Source organism: Oryzias latipes, chromosome 4 (genome assembly GCF_053564925.1).
Source record: "Oryzias latipes strain Hd-rR chromosome 4, Olatipes_Hd-rR_3.1".
Classification (NCBI taxonomy): Eukaryota; Metazoa; Chordata; class Actinopteri; order Beloniformes; family Adrianichthyidae; genus Oryzias; species Oryzias latipes.
Window position 1 is genome coordinate 3,390,841 of NC_136240.1, and position 24,899 is coordinate 3,415,739.

General features: G+C 41.7%; 1 protein-coding gene across 11 annotated transcripts in view; it reads left to right on the plus strand.

Moving 5' to 3' along the window:
• Positions 1-24,899, plus strand: part of mcf2l2 (MCF.2 cell line derived transforming sequence-like 2) — a 60,110-nt gene that overhangs the window by 1,804 nt on the left and 33,407 nt on the right. For 6 of the 11 annotated variants that reach the window (XM_078945476.1, XM_011494523.4, XM_020702845.3 and 3 more), the window contains exons 2-11: positions 16,119-16,202; positions 17,901-18,015; positions 18,426-18,516; positions 20,007-20,120; positions 20,443-20,559; positions 21,427-21,576; positions 21,984-22,108; positions 22,187-22,301; positions 22,804-22,923; positions 23,662-23,853. In XM_078945476.1, coding sequence (XP_078801602.1) covers positions 16,119-16,202; positions 17,901-18,015; positions 18,426-18,516; positions 20,007-20,120; positions 20,443-20,559; positions 21,427-21,576; positions 21,984-22,108; positions 22,187-22,301; positions 22,804-22,923; positions 23,662-23,853 — 1,223 coding nt within the window. Of the gene's footprint in view, positions 1-3,587; positions 3,804-4,172; positions 4,332-12,909; positions 13,229-16,118; positions 16,203-17,900; positions 18,016-18,425; positions 18,517-20,006; positions 20,121-20,442; positions 20,560-21,426; positions 21,577-21,983; positions 22,109-22,186; positions 22,302-22,803; positions 22,924-23,661; positions 23,854-24,899 lie in introns of those variants that run through there. The other 5 variants (XM_078945478.1, XM_078945483.1, XM_078945477.1 and 2 more) reach the window with 3 other exon arrangements.

Genomic DNA, 24,899 nt, shown 5'->3' on the forward strand with positions numbered 1-24,899 from the left:
AGGAAGGAGGGGCTTCTTCTTCTACTGTTTACTAACACATGTCTACCACCTACAACTGGAGGAGGCTTAGTGCAAAATGTCGAAGCAGTGAAAATCTAGTGAATCTTGCTCCAGGGTTTTTCTTTTACAGCTCTGTTCCGATATATGAAAGTCTTGGTGTCATATAAGTCTAGCTGGGAACAAAACACAGTTTTTAATTTCACCTCCGTAATCAATTTTCAAACGGTTGCCACTTCTGTAACTTAAAGGGGATGTCATCGTCACTACCGAATCCAAGTCCCTAATTGGTCAAACTCAACCTGGTTTGACTTTGTAGAGCCCAAAAATGGTCATAGAAACTTCCAAAGCAAGAGTTTCGAACACGGAAGTCTGAAACGAGGAAACACGCGCGCTTACAGAGACGTTTTTGTTGACAGTTTGTTGTGAACGCAGCTTTAGATAGGCTATGTCTGCTACACTTTTCAGATTAAATGATAAAGGACGTGTTTCATGCAGTGCTTTTTTTTACTTTTTATTCCACTTTTGGTGTAAATGTCATAGACTAAATATGTAAGGGTTAAGTGGCCAACAACGTGTTCATTATAAAAAATAACGGACAACGGACGACCCAGAAGGCTTAGCATCGGACAGTTGCTAACTATGGATACCTCGAAGGCCATTATCCCACGTATACCATGGTCACTTACAAAAGAAATAAATATTTAATTAATTTTTAGAACTTTATTCTTATTTTTTGGGGGTAAATTGCATTTTCACAAAAAATCAGACTATTTGATGGGTGGCGCAGTGCATTGTCATGGTAACGGCTGAGCTGGAACCGACCTCTACTGCTATGTGACCGGAACTTTTTTTTTTAGGTGTACACTTTCACTTTGTAATGCACACCCAGCACCCAATCAGAATTGAGTATTCACCCGGATCACAGTATAACTATACTGAAATTCCCAGAAGTTATGAAACTGTCTCATAGACTGACATACAAGCATCTTTATGGTTGGCATCTTTATTTTTCTATAACTGTCTTTCTTGTGAATTTAAGCTTACTGGTATGTAAAATGGGTCTTTTCTAAAAAAAAAAAAAAAAAAAGTACTGAAATGAATTAATTTCCTTGTTTGGGGTTCTCTCTGCTGGTACACTTCTTCTGTTAGACAGCAGAGGGAGCTGTCGCTTGGGTAAAAATCCCATTCTGTATGTTTTGCAATGCTAAATAATTCCAAAATAATACCAGTGTTGTCTTTGCTTCAATCTGAAGTACCTAGTAAACATTTCAAGTAAAAATGTTTCCATGCCTTTTTAGTGGTTCATGCTGTAAACAGCCATTGTGATCTGAAGTGTTATCTCCTGACAAGTGTTTCCGGTTTGCGGTATTGTTCAGAGTTTCCCCAGTATTGGCTGCCAGATCCTCCAACAGCTTCCAGTCTTTGTTTTAAGTCAGAGCACTAGTCTCTTCACTTGCTTTTCTATGGATTATCACTGGTGTGCTGGCATATCCTTTTGAGTATTTTTCTTGGTTTCTGTCTGCTGGACAGAGAGACCAGCAGATCAGGTTGGCTCACAGCAGCAGAGGTGAACAAGGGGTGAAATTCTCAGATCCAGCAGGGCACTCATTCCACATTCTGGCCCAATTTACTCACTGAATTAAATGTAAGAGGCTCAGCACTGAGCAGATCAAGCAGACTGGGTTAAGTAGACTGGTGACCAATGCAGAGCTAACAAAAGAAAGATATGGTTGGTAGTTTCTAGGTCATTGAACAGCATGGGCCACAGCAGAAAGCAAAGGCAGTTTAGCAAATAAGTTTAAAAAAATCAACACCAAATGACAATAGTATTGATAGGTGATGATGGTATTACTTTCGTCAAAGCAGAAGCACTGAACAAGTCCACTGTTTTAATGGAGCAGGATCTGGTTTTGGCTGAGTTGTTCAGCAACAGTTCAAAGATTCAAGGAGTGTTTATTCCCATTTTCAGTGAACAGAGCAGTTTCACAGAATTGGAATTTGCTTCGGTGTTAGTGTGCAACATAAAACACTTATAGAAAAAATGAACAACAGTAAGCAAAATTAAAAAATGACACAATGGTCAGAACAATAAATAAAGTAGTACTCTATAAATGTACTCACTTCAGTAGTTTGTGTCAGTGCAGTAATAGCTAGTCTCTGCGTCTAAACCCAATAACATGAGGGAACTGAGCAAATATTAAAATGTTTGTTGTCTACCAGTCACCGCTGATCAAATTCAAAATCTGAAATTGTACACCAAACTATTTGTTTTAGGTTCTGGTAACCCTTCTGACTTCATCATGGGCTGCACGGTGGCGCAGTAGTTGGTGTTCTTGCCTTGCAGGGAGAAGACTCTGGTTCAAATCCCTTTCTGTGTGGAGTTTGCATGTTCCTCCTGGCGCTCTATCTCCCTCCAAAAGACATGTTTCATAGGGTTAATTTATTATTCTAAATTGTGTTTGTGCTGATTTTTGTGGCCGTCTAACAGACTGGGGACCTGCCTTCTCCAAACAGTAGCTGGGTTGGCTCCAAATGGATTCTGTCGGTTCTAAAAATGGAGGAATGAACAAATCTTATATATGGTATTGGTTATGCCATTTTTATTCAAAATAAAAAAAAAAGTTGTTTTCTAGGACATAGTTGTTGCAGAGTGGCAGCAGTTCTTTAGAAATTCACCTCTGAGTTGTGGGCAGGTCCATTGGTGCGGATTAAATTATTTAATACAAATCAACTTTTTTGAACTTTTTAGTGTATTATATTAAAGTGATCCATTCCTGCGCTCTGAGCAGCAGCCCCTCCCAATCCAGGAAAATCTCAAGTTGTGCTGTCTCAAATTGAGGAACAGCCCCTTCCAGGAAAAGTCTGCGCTGCCAGCTCCGCCCCCCAGGCTAACGCACACCCACTTTCTCCACGGAGTTAATGGTGACCGTTATCACTTTGCACACACTCTCTCCCGCTGGCTTACAGCTCCTCTCAAACCCAAGCTAATATTAGCGGTGTAACAAAAATGGTGAACAATATCAGAGCTATCTAGCCGTAGAGTTTAGATCCAGATTCCAGCTCAACAAAGACGTTCATGGATCTATTTTTTCTGCAGGTGGATGCTTTAAAGCCGAGCAGAGCAGGGAGCTTGTGGATTGTAGTTTGTATGTAAAAACCTGACGCTTTTTCAAACTGCAAATTTTCGTCTACTCCTGATTCACAACGATTTGAACTAGATATATAGCATTAGCTGAGATAAAGCTATAGTGTAAATGCTGTAAGCTGAATCTGGCTGCTGAAGATGCTAGTTCTGATAAGCAAAAACAAACAAACAAAAAACCCGAACAAATGTCTAAATTAGCCAAAACAGTTTCCATAATGCCAAAAATATTAGCTAAACTCCAAATTGTAATTTCCTTTTAAACATGTCCTTTATCATCAGGAAAATACAACAAGAACATATTAAAAACACCCAAACACAATTTGTATGTCTTAAAGACAAACACATACCCAACACACTAAGTACCTCTTTAGGAGACTAAAGTCCTTAAAGAAATAGGAGAAATGACGTCATCAGATGGGGAGGAAACCCAAACTTCCGCAGTGAAGCAGAAGTAAGAGCAGCGATGAGAATCCAGAGTCAGGGAAAGCAGAATGCAGAGGCATATAAATCCAAATCCTGCATCCAGAGGCAAAACTTAAAGCAGGAAGATAGAGCACAGTGAGAGGTGGAAACAGTAGACTGAATCCCAATGAGGGACAGAAACGGATCCAAAGCTGACAGGCCATGCTGACTTTAAACTGCTGGACAGTGAGATAAGGTAGGACTGAAATGGCATGCATACTGTGGTTCACAGATGGAAAGAAAAAACAAAGTCTGTCATAGCATATGACGTCAAAGGTCACTTATGTATTGACATTAGTCTATACAGTTGGGAGGTGCAAGACAGAAACAAACTGTCTTTGTCATTGTGCACACCTCAGAGAAGGAAAGACAAAAGCAAAGGCGCTCTGGGGTAAACATGGAAGGGGAAGTCACTTCAGAGTGTTTCTATATTGTTGGTCAGCTGTGGTAAGAAATGAGCTGCTCAGGCAAGTCACCAACCAGCAAGGAGCGACTCAAAGCCCTGCTCTGATGGAAACGCCCACCCACACACAGACTGACCAAAGGGGAGGGTCTGTGCTGGGCTAGTCCAGAGGAATCAAGGGAAACCACACGATCCAGAAGACAGATCCTTTGTGGTCTGGTTTATGTTTTCCTGCTGGACTGTCTTGGACTGGACCCTGTTCCACCTGATTCTATTGCTCGGCTTCAAGAACAGCAGCATCAATTATGGGATCTGTGATATGTAAGTGATGGGCAGACCGGCAACAATGATCAATGCTTCAAACGGACCTGTTGGGTCCCTCTGACAGGGACACGGGGGGGGGGGGGCTGTAGAATGACATCGAATTCAGCACAGATCAACATTCAGCTGAAAGCAGACCTTTAATTCAATATCAGTGGTGGAATAGCACAAAGAATGGGATTGAAAATAGATCTCCTTTTTGTTTCTCTTCTTTTTATCAACTCATTCCTTTCTAGTGTTAAAACTGTTTTCTTTGCTCCTTTCCGTCTGTCTCTCTTCAACATCTGTTATTGTTAGTTACCAAGAGAATAGAATAGATGTTTACATGGGTGGGACAAGCTCATTGTTTTGGAAATCACTTGATGGTCTTTTGTCTGCGAAACTAGAAAAATGGAGAAAATTTAAAGTAAGGGCCAAATTTGGGACTTAAATTTTGAGTCTTCCCTTTATACAGAGATTTTGATTGTTAAAACTATTTATTCCAAAAAGAAAACGGACAAAAGTCTTATTTTTTATTTCGTTGGTACAAAAACATAAACCCAACGATGCACAAAGGAATTTAGATTTTTTTTCAAATATACCAAGTTTTTTTAAATTCTTTTAATACACCCTATAAATCCAAAAATATTATTTTCTTCATTTTATTCCTGCAAATAATAAAGCAAAAATAACCGATATAATATAAAACAGGAAGGTCAATGAACTAATTTAAAGATAAAGTTTCTGCTAACAGCTCAACTTTACAAAAAAAGTAATCAGTACCTGAAATCTGTTAGTAAAGTACAGATGAGACTTATAGAGCCATGGAGGGAAAAAACACCTTGAGAAATTTTGACTTTTTGGGAATTCAGGCTTTTTTTTCTTAGATTTCTGACTTCAAAACTTTTAGATTTGTTACAACAGTCTGACTTCCTCTTCAAATTTTTATTTTTCAAAATTCAGAAAGTAGTTAACTTGATGTATAAAAATGGTTTCAAATAAGATTTGCATTATTGCAAATTAAATCACTTAAGTAAAAGGAAAATTAATATTAATTTAAGGAAAACTAAGAAAGTAGCTTGGAAAAGACAAACAAATAAGGACTGCAGTAAAAGTTTTATTAATTGACTAAAACTAAGGAAATCAAGGTAAACAAACATGCATAAGGAATAAGGGAAATCTAATATTTTAAGATTTTGAAAATAAAACTGGAATTACTTAAAGTGGAACACTTCCAGATTATCTTGCATCCATAAATGAGACAAACATCATAAACAACACATAAAAGAACAAAATCAAATAAATAAGATAATTGCAGTCCATTGTGTTTGGGTTATATTTGTTTTAGTTATAAATCTACTTAACTAAAAAGATAAATAGTGCAGGAAAAATACTTTAACAGGATTGTTGTTGTTTTTTACAAAAGGTCACTTAAGTAAATGTAACTAGTTACTACCTACTTGTTTGTTAGTCTTGTGGCCCAGTTGATGGCGGGGAGGAACAAAAACAGCGATTAGAGGCATTTTTGACACACACCAGTTTTATAGGAGAGCTTCTGGTCTCTGATCTCCATGGACGACCTGGCAGGACAGTCCCTCAAAGGAATTCTGGAAGAGTCCGCTCAGTTTAGCCGGGATCCCTTGTGCTGGAGGAGTCTCAACAGCGTGTCGTGATGGAGGCTGTCAAACGCCTGGAGGAGATCCACAAAGGTCACGTACAGAGGGGAGTTCCACTCGACAATCATCCAAGGCATGGTCATTTAGTCAGTGCAGGATGTCTTCCGTCTGAAGTCCACCTGGTCTGACGTCAACTGCGTCCGTCATCTTTTTTCAGTTGGATCCTGTTGAACATTTTTCTTGGCACTGACTAAAGAGTGATACCTCCATAGTTCTCGCAGTTTCTTTGATAGATTAATGATGTCTCCTTCCATCTGCTGGTATGTCTTCCTGATCACAAATCTTCTCCAAGAGTGGTAGCAGCATGACGACACTGATCTTTACCATCTATGCATTGGAATGAATACTCAGTCAATGTCTGAGTATTTATTCCAATGAAAGGCACAGCAAGCCGTGCTGCACTCTCATGGTCTTCTAGATTGGAAGGAGGAATGTTGTGTTGTGCTACAGTTTGTTATATTTGCAAGCTATGAAGTCTGTTCAGTTACAGTAAAAATGCAGAATGACTAGAGTACAGCTCTACACTGGATTGAGAACTTTTAATGATTTGCCATTCAAGTATAAAGTGGAGAAAAGTTTGATTCGGGGCTGATATGAAGCAAAGTCTTGCAGCTCCACTGAGTATTAGGTTCCTGTCAGGATCTAAAGCTAAGACCAGGGCAACTGCGTATTTTGTTGTAATTCCTTTGTTTCTATACTTTGATATATTACAGAAATTTAGACACATCTCTGCATGTGCAGTTTTAGCCTTACAGAAACCTTTTTTAAAATCTTTCGTCCTGTCTTTCCATCTGAACCTGTATTTCTAGTGCAGTAGTGGTAGCTGGATGCAGGTCTGACTGGACGATGTGTAAATGTCTCCAGATTTCCATATCAAGTGCCACCGGCCGCCCAGTAGTCCAGGGGTATATAAAAAGCGACATACATTATGATTTTTACACAACATGCCTCCCAAGAAACCCCAACGCCCAGAAGGTCCAAGCGGTGCAACCACAGCAGGATTCATATGCAGGACCAATGGTGGCCAGATTGACGTCCGGTCATCGCTGGGCCTCTGGCCCATGTGAACATCCCCCGCGGGGCTACCGTACGATTTCTTACAATCGGACGGTGGCAGTGGGATGCCAGCACGTGGACGGGGGGGTGGCTGGCAGTGTGAAATAGGTTGATCATCAAACGATTTAGGGACCTCGGAGACCCTCCAATCATCATGCTGCTGCGTTCCTGCCACCCGCCTGTCAGTGGACTGCCACCCTGCTACCTCCAAATGTGCCCGGACGGCCACTGACCGGTGTCAAAAACTTGTCCGTTCATGGTTTAATTTGACCTTGTTCTTAAAACCTCATACACCGCTGCACTGGTGTAAAAATACAATTGCTGCCTTGCAGCCGCCTGCCAAATTTGCATTTGCATTTTGGGATATGTGACCTAAGTTTTACATGCGCTATCAACAATTACTCAATCAGTTTTTTACTGGTGTTGTCGAGATGCTGGAGTTCAGCTTTTGGTCATTGCTAACATCACCATGTTAGCCCAAAGGAAAAAAGTATTACCTTATTATTCCAGGATGCCTCGACTGACTGGGGTTAATCCCTAGTATCTAGATGTGTTGCATTTAGAAGCATTTCCAGCTGTCAGCAGTGGAATGACTACTTAAATGAAGATCGTTTTATTCTAGGCTCAGTTCAAACTGACAAAGTAAGCTGTTGCGCAGACTGCCGATACTTCTTAAACAATGTAACCAGGTCTGCAGAGTTTCTTTGTTCAAGTCCTAAAAAAATTAAAACACAAAATCCTTTAGTAGTTTTTGTGTGTTCATGTTGGGATGCAACCGGCTGTTATGTCACCCCAAGGCAGGCACAGAAAGGAACAAGTGAAAAGTCTCATTCCATCTAGGTGAGTCATTTCCGAGGTTCAGGTCTGGTGTTAAATACTGGATGATCTCACGGAAAATGAATTATCTTGTAATATTGAATCTTTCTGTGCTTTCTTTCCCACCAGCTTGTCTCAGTTTGACAGGAAAGTAGTTGCAGTGAAGGTCTCCACACTGTGCACATGTAAAAGCACTTTAATAGGCTTTCCTGGTAAGCACAGATTATGACTGCAACAGTCAGACTGTCTCGCACACCTTAAGCTTTGCAGGGAAAGCACATAGTCAGAGTACCTGCAGTACTCCTGTACAGCAAAGCAGTCTTGTTTGACAGTGGATAAATACACCACTCTATTGCTGTAGAGCCAAACATACTGGAAGGAGTAAAAGCTTCTAGAAAGGAGCATTCAAGCATGGCAGAATCTTGTGTTCTTCAGAAATCCTACTCTGTTGTACGGATCTCCTTGTCTGAGATGGAGTCATATTGTCGCCTGGTTGGGGCGTCTCAGACGACCCAGCCCCTCACACTGAGAAGTTGGTCCTCCCGTCCTTGTTTCCACTGTAACAGTTCTGCAACAGTTTGGTATGTTTAGTGCTTTTGTGAAACTCACCATAAAAATAAACTAAAGATGTCATTTTCACCTGTTATATATGTTTATGCCCATGAATGCAAAAATATATATATAAAAGACTTGTACTTGTTGTGCAAAGAGGCATAGAGTGATGCAACCTTTGATTCAAACATAGTAAATAACTATCTATTTTTTACTTTAAATTGATCAGACAAGATGCAACTTTAAAAAGTAGTTTATAAGGACCCTTGGTTTCTGGAAGGAAATTCTGTGTAGGAAAGGTGTTGGGTCATGATGGTGGCGTTTCTGAGGTCCTTTTGCAGAAGTCGTAGCCAGTGTCATAAAGCGAAGCCCCTTTTTCCTGGGAGTTGTTGTCTGTCTCTGACAAAAGCCCTCATAGGCCTAAAGATGGGAAATCTGGGATGTCTACGTGCCTGACAATATTGCACGATTTTTCGGACCATAAGTCGCTCTAAAGCAAAAGTCAAAGTCAAAGACGCCAAAATATACATAAAAAAAAGCTACAAGTAGCATTTAGCGGGCCCGACCACGTGCGACCGCCCCTCGAGCAACGTTCCGCTCGAGCCGTTTTGCGTCACCGCAACCACCCGCTTCGCACAAAGGAAGCGTTGAAACGTCACATTCAGTAATTCAACATCCAAGTCACAGCTTCACGGCCGCAACCTAATCTTCCGAAACCGCACAAACATCTGCAAAAGGCTTCTGTGTTCACAGGAATTCATCATTTTTCTACACAATTTCCAAGTATTTGGCTGAATTCTTATTTTCACCAAAAGGGGGCGCTGTAGGTATGATCAATGAATCCACTTAATCTTTTTCCTCAGCCACCATTTCCATCACACGTGTTACCTGCAATCCAAAAAATCGTGGCACCAAAATAGAGAACACGACCATGTGAACTTGAAAGTTTTCTGATTATCTTAGCCAGAAAAATATGGAGTTTGGAAGTAAAACGTATTTGCATGACAGTACAAAGAGACGAGAGGCGTGGACGATCTCTTTAAATCTTTCTCAACTCGTTCAATTAACTGACGTAGTTTTCTAAAGGAAATCTGCAGGGAGCTGTGCAGGAATCTATGTCCAGATTCCCCAGGAGTATACAAAGCTATGGTCAAAAAGACTAAATGAAAATATTCCTGCAACATGCATAAAAAAAGGATACAAAAGTATTAAAAGAAAAATGTTTGCAAAAGCCCAAACAAAAACATGCAGACATTAAGAAACGGACTAATGACAGAAATCAAGGTGCTGAGAGCTAAAATTACATCATATTTATGTTTTAATCTGTGTAAAAATGAGAAACCTCAGGTCATGTGTTACATAAAAGATCCAGCTTTGCTGGGTCGTGTCCCAACTTGAGTTTGGAATTGGTAAGAATGATGGTTGTTAGTGTCTTTATGAGGACATAATGTTAGTAAGCAGCAGCATCTGTGCGATTCTGTGTGAAAATAAATGGCCCCTTGTGTGCAGATCCTGTCATTAGACATCCTCTGATTGTTTTCAAGTATTGACGTCTTCTTCCGGACAACAACCCCTGCTCCTTCCTTTCCCCTGACCTTGAGGAGCAACCACCCAAAAATAACTTGGGTGGTGCGTCACAAGAGAAGCAATGAACCTCCTACATCAAAGCCACTGTGGAAACAGCAAAACGTGACTTGATTGGAAAGTTACTCTTCAACATTAGGTCCATTCAACATGCAGTCCTAAATTGAATAAAGTACAATCTTTTAAAAAATAAATATTTATTTGTCACATTAGCCAATTTTCAATGTAAGAATTGAAAAAATTCTTACATTTAATGATTCAAATCCGCCTCAGCATCTGAACTTCTCTGTCCTCTTTAACAGTTTAGGTTGATACTCTGGCTTTCTGTTAGCTTAAACAGATGGGATTAATTCCAATAGCCCAAAATGAGTAGAGTTCTTAATAAAAGTAATATTTTGGTTTCATCTGACCATAGGACATTCTCCCAATCCTCTTCTGGATCATCCAAATGCTCTCTAGCAGACTTTAGACGGGCCTGCACATGTACTGGCTTTAGCAGGGGGACACGTCTGGCCCTGCAGGGTTTGAGTCCCTGGTGGTGTAGTGTGTTACTGATGGTTTGTTACTTTGGTCCCAGCTCTCTGCAGGTCATTCTCTAGGTCCTCCATGTGGTTCTGGGATTTTTACTCACTGTTCTTGTGATCATTCTGACCCCACAGGGTGAGGTCTTGGGGGGAGCCCCAGATGGAGGGAGATTCTCAGTGGTCTTGTCTTCCATTTTCTAATAATTGCTCCCACAGGTGATTTCTTCACACCAAGCTGCTTTCCTGTTGCAGATTCAGTCTTCTAGCCTGGTGCAGGTCAACTATTTGGTTTCTGGTGTCCTTAGACAGCTCTTTGGTCTTGGTCATAGTACAGTTTGGAATGTGACTGTTTGAGGTCGTGGACAGGTGTCTTTATATAGAAACCAGTTCAAACAGAAAACATTAATACAGGTAACCAGTGGAGGACAGAGGATCCTCTACAGAAGAAGCTACAGGTCTGGGAGAGACAGAAATCTTGATTGTTTAAACCAAAAACTTATTTTCTATCCTAATTTACAAATATATTCTTTAAATGTATAACTCAACTATGATAAATATATAAATATATAAATATGATAAATATATATCATAGTTGAGGTATACCTATGATGAAAATTACAGGATTTCATCTTTTTAAGTGGGAGAACTTAAACAATTGGTGGCTAAGTGAATCATTTTTCTCCCCACTTTACATAAGGTGAAGTAAAATACCACTTTGACCCCTGAGCAAAGGGGTAAAACATGTTGGCTTGAAGGCCTTATATCACTGTAAATGATCATAATTTTACTCTTGGAACCATAAAGAAAGATATTTAATGGAAGACGACTTATATGAAATACCTGGAAGTAAGATGGCTCGATTTCTGAGGCCCCGCCTTTGGCTCCATGTGGGTGTCGCCCCGCAGCAGCGTGTCTGTGTTTCACCCACGAAAATAAACATCTGAACTTTAGCAAAGATGGATGTTCATATTGTGCATATAAAAAGAGAGAGTTTTTGCCTAACACTGCTAGCTCCGTGGAGAAAGTGGGCGTGTCTGTTAGCCTGGGGGCGGTGCTGGATGTGCAGACTCTTCCTGGAAGGGGCTGTTCTCATTGGTCTACATCACAATGTGAGAACCCACTCGTTTTACTGGATTGAAAAACGATGAGGGCTGTCTCATCTGCCTCTTTCTCGTGTATGTGAATTAGAAAGTTGAAAAGCAGCACTGAAAAAAAAAACATAGAGTAGACGATTCTAAAATTTGTATTTGATTTTTACTAATAAAAAGTATATTTATTTACATTTTAATGTATTTTTTAAGCTATATATTGCAGGTGAGGCACAGCCCCCCATTACTGCACATCAATGACCCTTTAAGTTTCATGATGATGTTGCATGGAGCATGATGGGTGTTTGTTGGAGGGCCCTTGTTCTTGTGTGGGGCTGGTGGGTAAGGGGGTGTTCAATACTCCTGGATAGTGGTGGGCCCCTTCTCTGGAGCTTGGTAAAGTCGCTTTTCCCTCAGAAGAAGAGAGCAAGTATTTACGTGCTTGTCAGAATCAAACAAAGAAAACATGAATATTTCAACATCGAACTTGGTTCGGGGATATTTTAAAATGTCCGTCATTATTTCTTCGCGGCATTGTAGACGCTACTTGGCGTCTATCTTCTTCGCTGGTATGTGTGCTCAGCAAGGCAGTTTTGTGTTTGAGCGCCCCCAAGTGGTGTTTTACTGTAACTTCAGAAGCTCCAGACACGTGTGCAAAAGTGCCATTCTCATTGGTGGAATAGATTTCGACGCGACGCGTCAAAAAAAAAAAACGAACCCGAGGCGTTTTTTTTTTGACACTTTGACGCGTGGCGTTTTTTCGCGTTGGTGTGCACACTCTCATTGGTGCCCTTTGTTTAGTCATGAGGCGTTAAACGTCGGCCAAAATCGCGCGCGAAATTCGTCCCGGTGTGTGCGGGCCTTCAGGCTGGACTGGGGCTTGCGATATCCGTTCTGCTGTGCCCCTTTTTTGCAACAGTCCTTGTAACTTAGGTCTGGGTGGCTTTTATAGGGTCCCCCATGGGTGGTGATGGTGGAGTGGAAGGGTTAGATATTTAACCCATGTCTTGGATAGCACAAGGGTTTAAAAGTGTTTCCATTATAATTTCATTATAATGGATGAAATCTTGAAACAGAAACACAGTTCAAAGGAATGTGAGTCATGAAGTTTACTGTCTGGTTCTGGGGAACGTGACGTGAGTCAGAAACCATAAAACTCACACACACCAACAAAACACTTATGACTGCAAACACAGCGGATTGTCTCCTTTTTTCCAGCGCTCACTGCCCTCCCTTCCCCTCCTTCTTTTCCATGAACTCCCACTCCTGCCATCCTCTGGCTGTTGATAGGCTGTTCGCTGCTCACAGCAAAGTTGTTTTGCAGCTGGAGCTGCAAAAACTGACCGCAGACGCATGAAACAACTGGAAAGCAGACTGACGTTAGCTTGAGTGCTTTTGACTAGATTTTTCAGCTTTACCAAAGAAAGCAAAGAGAGGGAAATGAATTTGAACAAGAGGATGCCAGAATGCATCAGGACACATCAACACCTTGGTGAAAAAGACCCAATTGGACTTTTGGATTTTGTCTTGATCCGGTGAACAGTCTGATGGGATTATTGGTCTTCTAGGGGGATTTGTGCTGCTGGACGGCGTAAACATGAAGAGTGTCAAACATGTTATAGGTAACACTCACACAAACTCTGAGAACTGTGACATGGAGGGTCTATCAGAGTGTCATCAAATCCAAAAAAATATACAGAACCTGTTCTATTTCTCAAAGTAAAATGTTTCTTTAGAAATAATGGGTTAGGATTTAGTACCATGACTTGGTAGACCTACTGATGGCAAAACAACTCTGATTTCTACATTGAGGATGAGAGTGGAGCGGTTCAACAAAATCTGTGTTAAATAATAAAATGGCATCAGTTTGACAGTAGCTTTTGTGGAGATAACCCAGATAAAACTGTTTTCTCTTCTGCTTCTTTATGTAATTCCCCGTCTGGGTCTTTGTTTCTGTCCCAGAATGTTTTTCAAAATGTTTGAAACTGTTGTTCTGCAAAACAGGCTCACTTCATTTCAAACAGAGAGGATACTTGATGTTAGGATGATGAACAGGAAGTTCAAATGACCCCAGTAACAAACTTGTTCAGATGTAAGAAGATTCTGGGATTTTGGTCCCAATAATGTGTGACAGTTGTGATGAAGAAGTCCCAAACAGTGATGCACGGCAAAGACCTGAGCTGCCTCTAAGGCCCAAAGTGTTGCCACTATGTTTCCTTTGGCACTTTCCTTTTAAAATGTTTTCAGTTAGAAATTTGAACATTTCTGACATGCTTTTCTTTAAAGTGTTCATCCACTGTTAGTAAGGGTTAGTATCACATCTCAAGGAATCAGCAAACTATTAGAAAAATCTCTTGCCTGCAATATTAATTACCACTACACATCCCCTTATTACAAATAAGAAATCAAAAATGCTGCCAGAACTGGCTTCCCTTAAATGTCCAACTTCCAACAGTTATTACACAGAGGTCCAGCTTCTCTTTTGCTTTTGAAGGACACAAATGAAGGAGAAAGACAGGTTTGAAAGAAGACTTGGAGAGGATGGATAAACTTGAAAGAATTTTATGCCATATTTGCCAAGTTTGGTTACAGTTAGTCAGGGAGGATAAACCCAGGAGCAGGAAGACTCAAACACATCCAGAAAGTTTCAAAGATTTCATCAAAAGGCCAACCATGAGAGACGGCAGAGAAGACGCTCCAACACCAAACACAGAATGAAGCTAGATTAGATCATTGCAGGCAGCTGTGACTGATTCAGGGGAGGCTTGACCTGCACGAAACAGAAGCTAAAAAACATCACTAGGGGCCGATCCATGACAGGTTTTTGTTCATCGTCGCCATGTCAAGCGTTTAAAAAAACTTTTCAAATGATCTCCAAGAACAGGGCCACGGGACCAAAAATCAACCAGCAGCTTTTCATCCGCAACAACCGTCACCATGGTTTGGAAACACCCAATACAAACTTACAGCCAATATTTTTGTAATTAAGCCTTGTCTGTAAGATGTTTCTGCGGTTAAAGGACAGAGCAGAGTGTAAATGTATCAGCAAAAGGGAAGCTTTCCAAAATGATCTGGCTGTGATTGAGTGTGTTCTGAATGGACTTGGGATGTCAGCAGACTGGAACCAGAACAGAGGTACATTGATCTTTAAAAGCCACAATCAGCTGCTGTGTTCTTCATCTCCTCATGACCGTCTCCTCCCCCATCAGCTCAGAACCTACCCCGTTCTGTTTCAGATAAAGTGCGGGCAGGCTCAATGCGCGTCTTTCTTCTCAACCACAGAGAGTGTTCTGTGCCACATATGCTGCACTTTCAGCTTCAGGCAGTTGGGTAAACCAGTGCAGACATGAAACAATATGCTTGAATGGATGTGTGTTGGGCTGTGCACATATCTGTGCCTCCACCAACTTTGGTTGAGAATCTTTGGTTCCAGTTTTTACAAATTGTTAACTCCTAAAGTGCAATAGTAGAAAGCTGTTTTCTAGATGAACTAACTCTCTAAAGATGCAGAAAAAATGTAACAGGAAATATCCATCCAGTAATTTTGGTGACATGTTTTCAGATACAAATTCAGAGTATCTCCAAACTTTGGCTTCCGATATAATTATCAAGTGTTTGTTTTGTGTGTCGGATTGGAGCACAAGAATTTAAAGACCTTCTCCAATGAAAATGTTTTTTGGGTGTTTTTTTTGCATGTTTTTGTTGGATGGTTTCTCCATCCTCAGTGTAATCCACAGAACATTCCTCAACCAGACGTTCCACCTGGAATGACTGGTTGGGGTTGTGGGGGCTGTAAGCTAGCAAGAGAGAGAGTCAGCAAAGGGATTATGGGAAATGAGCGCAGGCAAACTCCTTGCCAACTGTACCGCCCACAACACAGAGGTGAATTTCTGACAAACTCCTGCCACTCTGCAGAAACTATGTTCTAGAAAACAACACAGGTTTTTATTTTTTTATTTTTGCTGAAAACGGCATCATCATAATTTGAAAATAGACTAAAACATGATTGGAGTGGGACTCTAAAGCTTCTGTCTCAACCAAGAATAGAAGAGCCTGTGCCGCCCTGATGCACAGCTAGTGCAGCGTGAAGATGGAAAGCAAGGAGAAGCATTCTGATTGGTGTTTGCAGCAGAATTCAGATTTGTAGCTGTCAGGCTGAAGCTGCTGTCATGTGTGAGCTGGGAAATTTACAGTTCAATCATTTCAATGATGCTTTATGTGAGCTCTCAGATATTTCCATTGGGGGGGGGGGTTAGCAACATTATTTACCTTTGAGGGCAGTGTTCCATGGGTTGGGAACCACTAACCTGAGTTATAAGTTGGCACTGTACCATGTTTATGGAGTCGCTGGATTTAATGTTAAGTACTGTAAAAAAAAAGGTACAAAATAATTTTGGAATCACATCTGCTGTTTGCACTGAAGCTTTGAAAATCTTGAGCAGACTGACTATCATCCTCTCTATGCTGCTTGTTTCCTTCATCTGTGCATGTGCTGTGTGTCTCTTCCTCTAGATGAGATCATGCAGCAGGACATCAGGCCCCTGCTAGCAGTGGATATCATAGAGCAGCTTCATCTGCAGTTTGCCTTGCTGTCAGGTAAGTTGGAACTTTCCTGCCCCTTTGCAGGTGTTAAATAACCTTCACTCCTCAACATTTGTACTATTATAAAACATGTCTCTTTGGAGTCACTATTTTAAAGCAAAACGTCCAAATAAGAACAATTACAACAGAAGACACCAAAAATACATAAAAATCCTAATAGATTAGTAAAATGAAGCCCTGCAGACTCGGTTTACCAGAAAGTTCTGGGTAAAAAATAACTCAGTAAAAGTCCACTTTGCTCCATGGGTGAGCAGAAGGAGCAAAGTGATGACAGCCAAACTAACCTTAACAGTGCAACAAAACTGGTGATCAATATCAGATCTGTCCATCTGTCCAGTTCTGATCCAGATTCCAGCTCAGACCAGGAAAACAAAGACGTTCATGGATCTATGGATGCATCAGAATAGAGCAGAGCTGGGAGCTGGTGGCCTGCTGATTGTAGATTTTACATAACTTTTTTTCTTCTACTCCTGATTCACAACAATTTGATAAAAGAAATACTCAGAAATGGCCTTTTAATCTTAATTTTCATCAATATGTCCTCCATCATCAGAACAGTACCAAAAGAACATGTTAAACACCAAAAGATCCATATAGTGTTTAACTAATCAGAGCTAATGCAATCATTTAACCATTAGCTCTAAATATGGCCACAGTACCTGGCCTACATCAACATTTCAATAAATAAAGCACTAAAGGTTATGCAGCATTGTTGAAGTTGTTTGGGGATTCAGCTTCTCCTCCTACAGGGGAATCGATCCTTGAACTGGGACTTTTTCACGTTTCTCAGCTGAATTTGTCAATGACTAGTTTCTACAACAGCCAGATCACTTAAACCCAATAGTTCACATAGAGATGCATTGTGTTCCTGCATTGTGATCATTAAGTTATCTCAGTTGAATTTAGCCCAGACTGCTGTGCAGATATGCATGTAACAAGTGTGATAACGGATAATGAGGCATGCACTGACTCGTGTAAAAAGTCTAAAACTCAAACATTTCTTTTTATTTCTGTGGAACGTTCTTACCTTTCTGATTCTGCATGATATCCTAACTCTGCATTTATCCCAGCTCTTCAACCTTCTGGATGAACTATTAGTACACATCTAAGTTCATACAAATATTTCTCTTCTATCCTCTTCAAAGACAGATCTGTGCGTGAATCCTTTCAACCTTTGCCAAAGCCAGAATAGTGTTTTAACTGAAACACGTGTTTCTGTTGATGCAAAGCAGCAGTTTCCTCCGGTGGGTGACGGCTGCCATCCTGACTTCCAAACAGCTTCAGGCTGCCTGGTTTTAAATAAGTATGGAGGCTTCAGCCTCCTTAGAACTTCTCTTCTTTGTGTGCAGAGTCTCTTTCCTGATCACCGCTTGGGTCAAAGTAACCCAGATGACTTATTACAAGGTGACTCATGTCACAGTTTTAGCAAAGACCGTTTCACATTAGTGTTCAAACAGGGGAAGTCTACTTTTAGCGAACCATTGATATTTCTGAAATTTCCTCCAGAACTTCTGCATTTTCATGCTTTTGGACAAATATTTTGCATGTATTTTTAGAATTGTATTTGGTTTATGGATTTTCAAAATGCTGTTACTGCATTGCAGACAATATTCATGCACATGGTTAATATAACCAACAGCCTTGGAAAAGCCGCTGCCTGGAAATATTCAATGATTTTGTGTTTTTCTGCAGGTGGACGGGGGAAGGATGGAGCGCCCATCATCATTTTTCCTGAGTACTCTGGCTTCAGTGAAGTGCCAGAGGAGGATTTTCTCAATGTTGTAACTTACTTGACCAGCATCCCCAGGTACGTTCCCTACATGATGCACCAACACTGTCCCGTCATCCTGACATGATCACACTCCTATGTTTTCTAAAGTTCAAAAGGCCACACCTTTTGATGGGAAGTCATGCTAGACTTCTCTTTTATGCAGCATCAGGATGCTTCAGGAAGATAATGAATGTTCACCGGAATTGTAATATCAACCTCTTAAGAGCTGTCTCACCCCCCCCCACAGATTTAATTGAATCCTATTCTTATGTCACTCTCCTCCATCAAAATTTATATTACATGGATGATGAAAAGTTACATCTTCACGGTAGAACAAGTGATGATGTTGGTAAAAAAAAAGCAGTCAACTTGACCTATAGTGTATCTTTTAATGTTGAAAACATTTGTCTAATGCTGTCAAATGCCCCCTGTTTTCCTGCCCCCAGCCTGGATGCTGCCAGTATTGGCTTCATCATCATCATGGACCGGCGGAAGGACAAATGGAGCTCGGTCAGGGGATGTTTGTCCAGGATTGCTGTAAGTCCTCAGAGACTGCTGAATGTCCATCACCTGTCCCTGTGCTGGCTTAGCTCGCTTTCTCATTCTGATACTACAATGCTAAACGCTCTGCGCTCATTTAGTGGTCACACCGCTCACATGACAGCAAAACATGCTTTCACGTGGAGCCATTTTTACTCAGCAGACCTAAACCTGAGCCCCCACACACCCACACCTCCAGAAACAGGCCGGGACCACCCATGCCCAGCCCACACTGCACACCTGCCCGCCAGCCCCACTGATGACAAACCAGGGGAAGTGGCAGAAACCGACTGTCAAACTATGAAGGCGGGCACCATCAACCAGCAGAGGCCCCGTCTGGGGCCAGGGGACGGTGAGCCAGAGGACCAGACTCCGGTTACTTTGAGCAATGATGGAAAAATTGGGGTGCCCCAGAAAAGGGGCCCTACCTGCTCCTCTGGGGACACAGTCTAACCAGTTCAGATGTTGTGGACTCTTGCCATGTGAAAAACTAGCTGCATGGTCAGGAGCGCAAGAACCCCTGAGACACCACCAATGCCCCAGCAGCGGCCGCCGGCCCGCCCACCCAGTCTGGGAGGTGTAAAACAGAGAACGTGACCATTCCTCTGTCGCAGTGTGTGTATGTGTGTGTGTGTTATTATTGGTGGACATGGGTGATGCAGACTCCTCCATTCTTCAACAGCGGAGTCTGACCGCCCAAACGTGTCCCCCGCAGGACCCCAGTGAGTGTATTTGTGTAGGTAGTGAATGTACTAAGGGGGGGTGCAAATACATTTGGTGGTTACTTTCCCCAATGATCCCTACACGTCTACAGCAAATAAAGCCTGATATGGGGGGGGGGTCCTTTATTTGTAATTTATTTGTATATTTCCACAATTGATAGTTGTGTGCCCCCCTCCCCATTGACATTTGACAAACATACGTATAAATATATATATATATATATATTTTTTAAATGTTTAGCCCCCCCCCCCCCAGCGGAGCTGCCACCAGTGTGTGATTGTGTGACTGTAAAGTGCTTTAGGCCTTTGGAGAAGGTAGAAAAGCACTTTATAAGTATTATGTCAAATACCATTTACTAGCTGATGTGATCCAAAAGTAGTTTCTGGTATTTATTATAACTGCTGCTGTTTTTACTCACCCAGTTAACTAAAACAGTTTTTTTCATCTATGCAAAGAGCAGTAAAGATGACGGGTTTCAATCTTTCCTCTATACTGATGGTGCTCATTTCACCAAGTGAAAGTGTCATATCGGGTTGACAGATCTACACACACCTGCCAAAACCATGAGGCTGACATGCAGAGCCACAGTGCATGCAGATAATCATCCGGTGTGTTGCTGTTCCAAAACTCACTAGTGTCTGATTCTCTGAGACCATGTGGAACATCCGTTGTCCTGTGTAGTGAGTCCTGTTCAAGCTGATTTCGGTAGCTTCCACAAAGCCACACCGTGAACTGCTGACATCATCGGAGATGTCTTTTTTCAGGGGGCTTTCCCAGGACATCTTCAGCTGGTGTTGGTGCTCAGGCCGTCCAGGTTTTTCCACAGAACTGTCACAGATATTGGGATAAAGATGCACAAGGATGACTTCAAAATGAAGGTATGAGTTAATTCCCTATTGTTACAAACAGGAGACGCAAACTGAATCAAGCAAACACTGAGATGGAATTATGTAAGCAATATGTAGCTAGATGCTTAGAAAGGCAACCTTTCAGAAAATCTTATTTTCAGGAGTGACTTTTATAGTGAAACTTGAACCCTCAGAGTTTGTGTTCCCAATGTAATCCCAGTTGTCGCTGCAGTGAACAGATGGCACTGGTTTCATACAGTAGTTAGGAGGGAACAGTATCAGCAGTGAAATTGAAACGTAATCAAAGCTTGACTGACTGTGACTGCAGTCAACAGACTATCTGTGTTTTCAGATAGTGATGCTGAACTCACTGTCAGACCTTCATGGTTATGTGGACAAAAGCCAACTGACCCGGGAACTTGGGGGAAGCCTGGATTACAACCACAGTCAGTGGATGCATCATCGAACTGTAAGCCAACATCCTGAACTCCATCAGATTTACAGTCAGACTGTACTCTCACCTCCATTTGGCCCTTCCTGGGAAAATGGTCCAAAACAATCTTGTACATGAACTTGTTGGAACATCTTTAGGAGAGATGCAGGATTATTTCATAATTCTAAACTTACAGCTTCTGAGGGAAATATATTGGTTTTGTTCCAAATGATTATTCTGTCACGTCACTGCAGCTGTTTGGCAGCTGACTCAGCATCAGGTGGACTGCACATGCATGAGGCTGAAAGAAGAGGAAACTGTTGTGGGACCCAACTCCCTGATTTGACTCTAAAACTTAAGGGATGTAAATTGTAGAGGCACAAAACCTTTAAACAATGTTGTTGTGCATCAGCCCTGCATTCAGATTGCAGATTACAGAATAACTTTGTCCTGAATACTGCAATCATCCCTCAAAAGAAAAAAAGGAAAGTATTTTTGTTATGTCACAGGTCCCGTACTTTCTCAAACAATCAGTGAAAAGGTTGTGCAGGCATGCTAAGACTTGCTGGCACTTCTTCACAGCGTCATCCTAAATTAAAAGAGCAGATGCAGGTCCATCCTGCATCCCAGATGAGAGTGAAGAACTGTAAGTGAGAACTCCCACTCCCACTCCCACAAGGCGGTACAAAGGCGAGGGATGGTTCAGTGCAAAAAGACTCGGTGTGTTCTCGACAGAAGAGCGTTATCGACGCAGCTACAGAGGAAGCTGTGTCTGAGTTAACTGCTAGAATTCATAGGGCTCATATTTACAGCTGCATTACACTGATCTCTCTGAACCTAGGTTGTAACAGCTGGGCAGAGTCTGGAAATGTTTGAATCACGTGTCATCTTTTTTTTTTGTAGGCCATAGAAAACTTTGCCATGACGGTGAAATCCACTGCCCAGATGCTGCAACGGTTTGGAAATGAGCTGGCTGAGACGGATCTCCCCCAAGATGTCCAGAGCACCAAAGACCTGCTGGCTGCACACACTGACAGACACAACCACCTCAAAGTAAAGCAGACACACCAGTTGGTGAAACACTGCTGGTCAAATTTGAAATACTCCATTGGTAAGACTTACCAAGTGTGGAGGAAGTTTAACTCTGTAGGGAGAGTGGAGAAGGATGAGTTCTTTTGAAATACAGTTATCCCAAAAATCTTTAAAAAGACTCCAATAGAAAAAGGAAACATTCAATAATCATTTCAATTTTGTTTGTATAGCCCAAATTCACAAAAACAGTCGTCTCAGTGGGCTTCGTACCGGTAATTGATTCTACATGTTGGCTCTCAGTAGACATGAACACCAAAAGAAGAACGATTCAATCTTTGAAAATGTCCCATGCGTTTGAGCAGAAATGTGTCGTTGCACACAGATTAAAAGTGATGCTAAACATGAAACGTTCTGTGTATTGGCATCAGGACGAACTGAAGCTGGCTCTGCGGCAGGGCTCCACCCTGTCTGGATGTATAAAGGAGCAAGCGGCCAAGTCAGAGAACCATGAACTCAACCCTGATGAGACGGAGAACCAAACCACCGTGGAAAGGTGCTGCACGTTGGGCCTCTGACACGCTCTGCACCATAAACACCATGCAATGCTGAAGATGCTGCCGTGCGTTCACAGGCTGATGGCCCAGTTGGATGAGACGGACAACGCCTTTGAGCAGTTCTGGAGTAAACATCACCTCAAGCTGGAGCAGTGCCTGCAGCTGCGCCACTTTGAGAAGGACTTCAGAGAGGTAGAGCTGCCTGTGGAACAACACACTTCTCTGTAGACGCAGCTTTTTGGACGTTTGAAATGGTTTATTTTAAGCAATCAAAGCAAGAATAATACACCAAACAATACAATCAGCAGTTCTACATTCATACAAAGGCGTATTAAACTTAGGATAAGTAGCTTCAAACCAGACAGTTCATCAGGAAGAATCTCTGGTGCCACGCTGAATCTTGTTAGGCTTTTGAAAGAAACAGAAATGGGAGTAAAACACTGCACGTCTGTTCTGTTTATTACAGTAAGTTAACATATTAAGAAATTAAGAAGAGGAAGGTATTATTTTGGGGCATGGAATGCTCAGCAAAGATTTTGATCTGGAACTAACGGTACTGCTGACCAACAGTCACAGCAGGATTGTTCTTAGCATTTGACTTTGTAATGTTTACACAGTAAAAAAGTTCAAATCAAGCTAAACTTTTTGGAAAAAATCTGGACAAACATTTCTTTTTCTTTAACTTTTCTTCCAGGTCAAAGTGACTCTGGATGGTTTGATGAATTCTGTAAACACACTGGCAGACACAGCGGACTGTGCAGCCAGAGTTGAGCTTCTTTTAAAGGACCTGAAAGCACTGGAGGACAAAGCACGGGTCAGTCAACACACACATGCACACACTGACATTTCAACTCTGCTCCATATCATGGCTGCTTCTTTATCCTGCTTCTGTTTAGCTTTTGAATCTGGGAAAAGATGGTCTGAGATCGTCTTGGCACTCCTTTTGGTATTCATTAGTAGCATCTGAATTGAGGTCAGCTCCCTCATGGCTGCAGGAGTGTAAACTCCAGGCTTTGTGGTACGTTGTCCTGCTTTTTCTGAGATCTCAATACCACATATGCTGCTGATTACCTGGATCATCTGCGTTCCATCAGTAGGAACCCACAATAGCAGACTAGTTAAAAAAAGCAGAACACTGGGCATCAAAGCCTGGAGCAGACATTTCCTGTAGGATAGCATCCATTTGTGGCATGGACGCTCCTACTTGGCTGTAACAGTCTGTTGGTGATCATCAACAGATGATTTTTAAATCTAGTTGTTTTAAGGAAATGCTTTGGGTGTCAAACACAAAGTCATCACAGAGAAGAAAAGAATCGAGCAGGAGTATTAGTTTAGAGTACCAGTCACCTTCAAGAACCTTAGAGATCCATGTAGAACCACAAAAACACTGGAACATCTGTTGTAAAGCTAAAGAGAGGCAGGTTAGTAATGGCAATAAGCACAAGTACACTGATGAACATAAATGTGAGAGCGGTCATCATACATTTCAAAGCAACTGAGTTCATTTGTTTACCTAACTGATGTCGTCCTGATCAGCTGTTGTTGTCCACAGCCCTCGCTGGAGAAGGCACAGCTGCAGGCGCTGCATGGCGACCAGCTCATCCAGAGTAGCCACTACGCCGTGGACTCCATTCGCCCCAAATGTGTGGAGTTGCGGCGGGTCTGCGATGACTTCAGCAACGAAGTCCAGAAAAAGCATGATGTCTTGTCCAAATCCTTGCAGATACATAGAGGCATCGACAAGGTAAGAGTCTAATGCCAGACGACTGACAGACCACAGACATAAACATAAAATTCTACATTTGAGCTCATCAGGATTAAGTCTGCCCTAACGATACAAGGTCGTGGCGTTCCTCTCCTGACTTCTGCCCTCAAACATGATTTGTTCTTATAGAAGTAACAAGTGAGCAGTCAGAACTTTGGTAGATTTTTTGAGGTGGAAATGAAATATTTTAAGTGAAGGGGCTGCTGGTTCCACTACACTGTGGTTTATTTAACAATGCTTTTTGGTGTACAAACTATAATAATAATACTTTATTTGTAAAGCACCTTTCGAGATAAAAATCACAAAGTGCTTTTTAAAAGAAAACACAGAGTCTGCAGATTTGAGGCTGAGAGGAAGGGAGTTCCAGAGGGATGGAGCCACTGCTGCAAAGACTGTCACCTTTACATTTTAACCAGGTTCTCTAACAACCAGACCCTGGTCACATGACCTCAGGGACCTGCTGGGAGGGTACTTCTGCACAAGGCCTTTTCTATAGACCGGTGCTTGGCTGTTAAGAGATTTTAAAATGCACTTGGACACGGATGGGGAGCCAGTTCAGCTGCATTAATAACGGGGCGACCTGTGAAAACTTGGATGACTGTTTTAAAGCCTTGCTGCAGTGTCTAGACAACCTGGAGCCGTTCTAAAGATTTTTTGCTTAAAAGTGAAGATGGAGTTGAAGTAAACAAGATCAGAAACTAAAAGATATAAAAACGTGGATGAGCATCTTCATATCATAATGTGACACAATTAGACTCCATTTTACAATGTTTTTTAGATGATATAAACTACAATAAATAAGTGACCCAACATGAGAGTCAAGGGTTAAAACGGGGTTTAGAGTCACCCCAAGGTTCCTGACAGAAGGCTTGATAAAGGAAGCAAGTGGACCGAGCCACTGGACAATCTGGGGGAGGCAACTGTCAGCAGCACAGACTAGGACCTCAGTTCTGGCTTCATTTAGTTGGAGAAAGTTATTATTCATCCAACTATTACCTTAATCCAGACACCTGCGTAAAATCTAT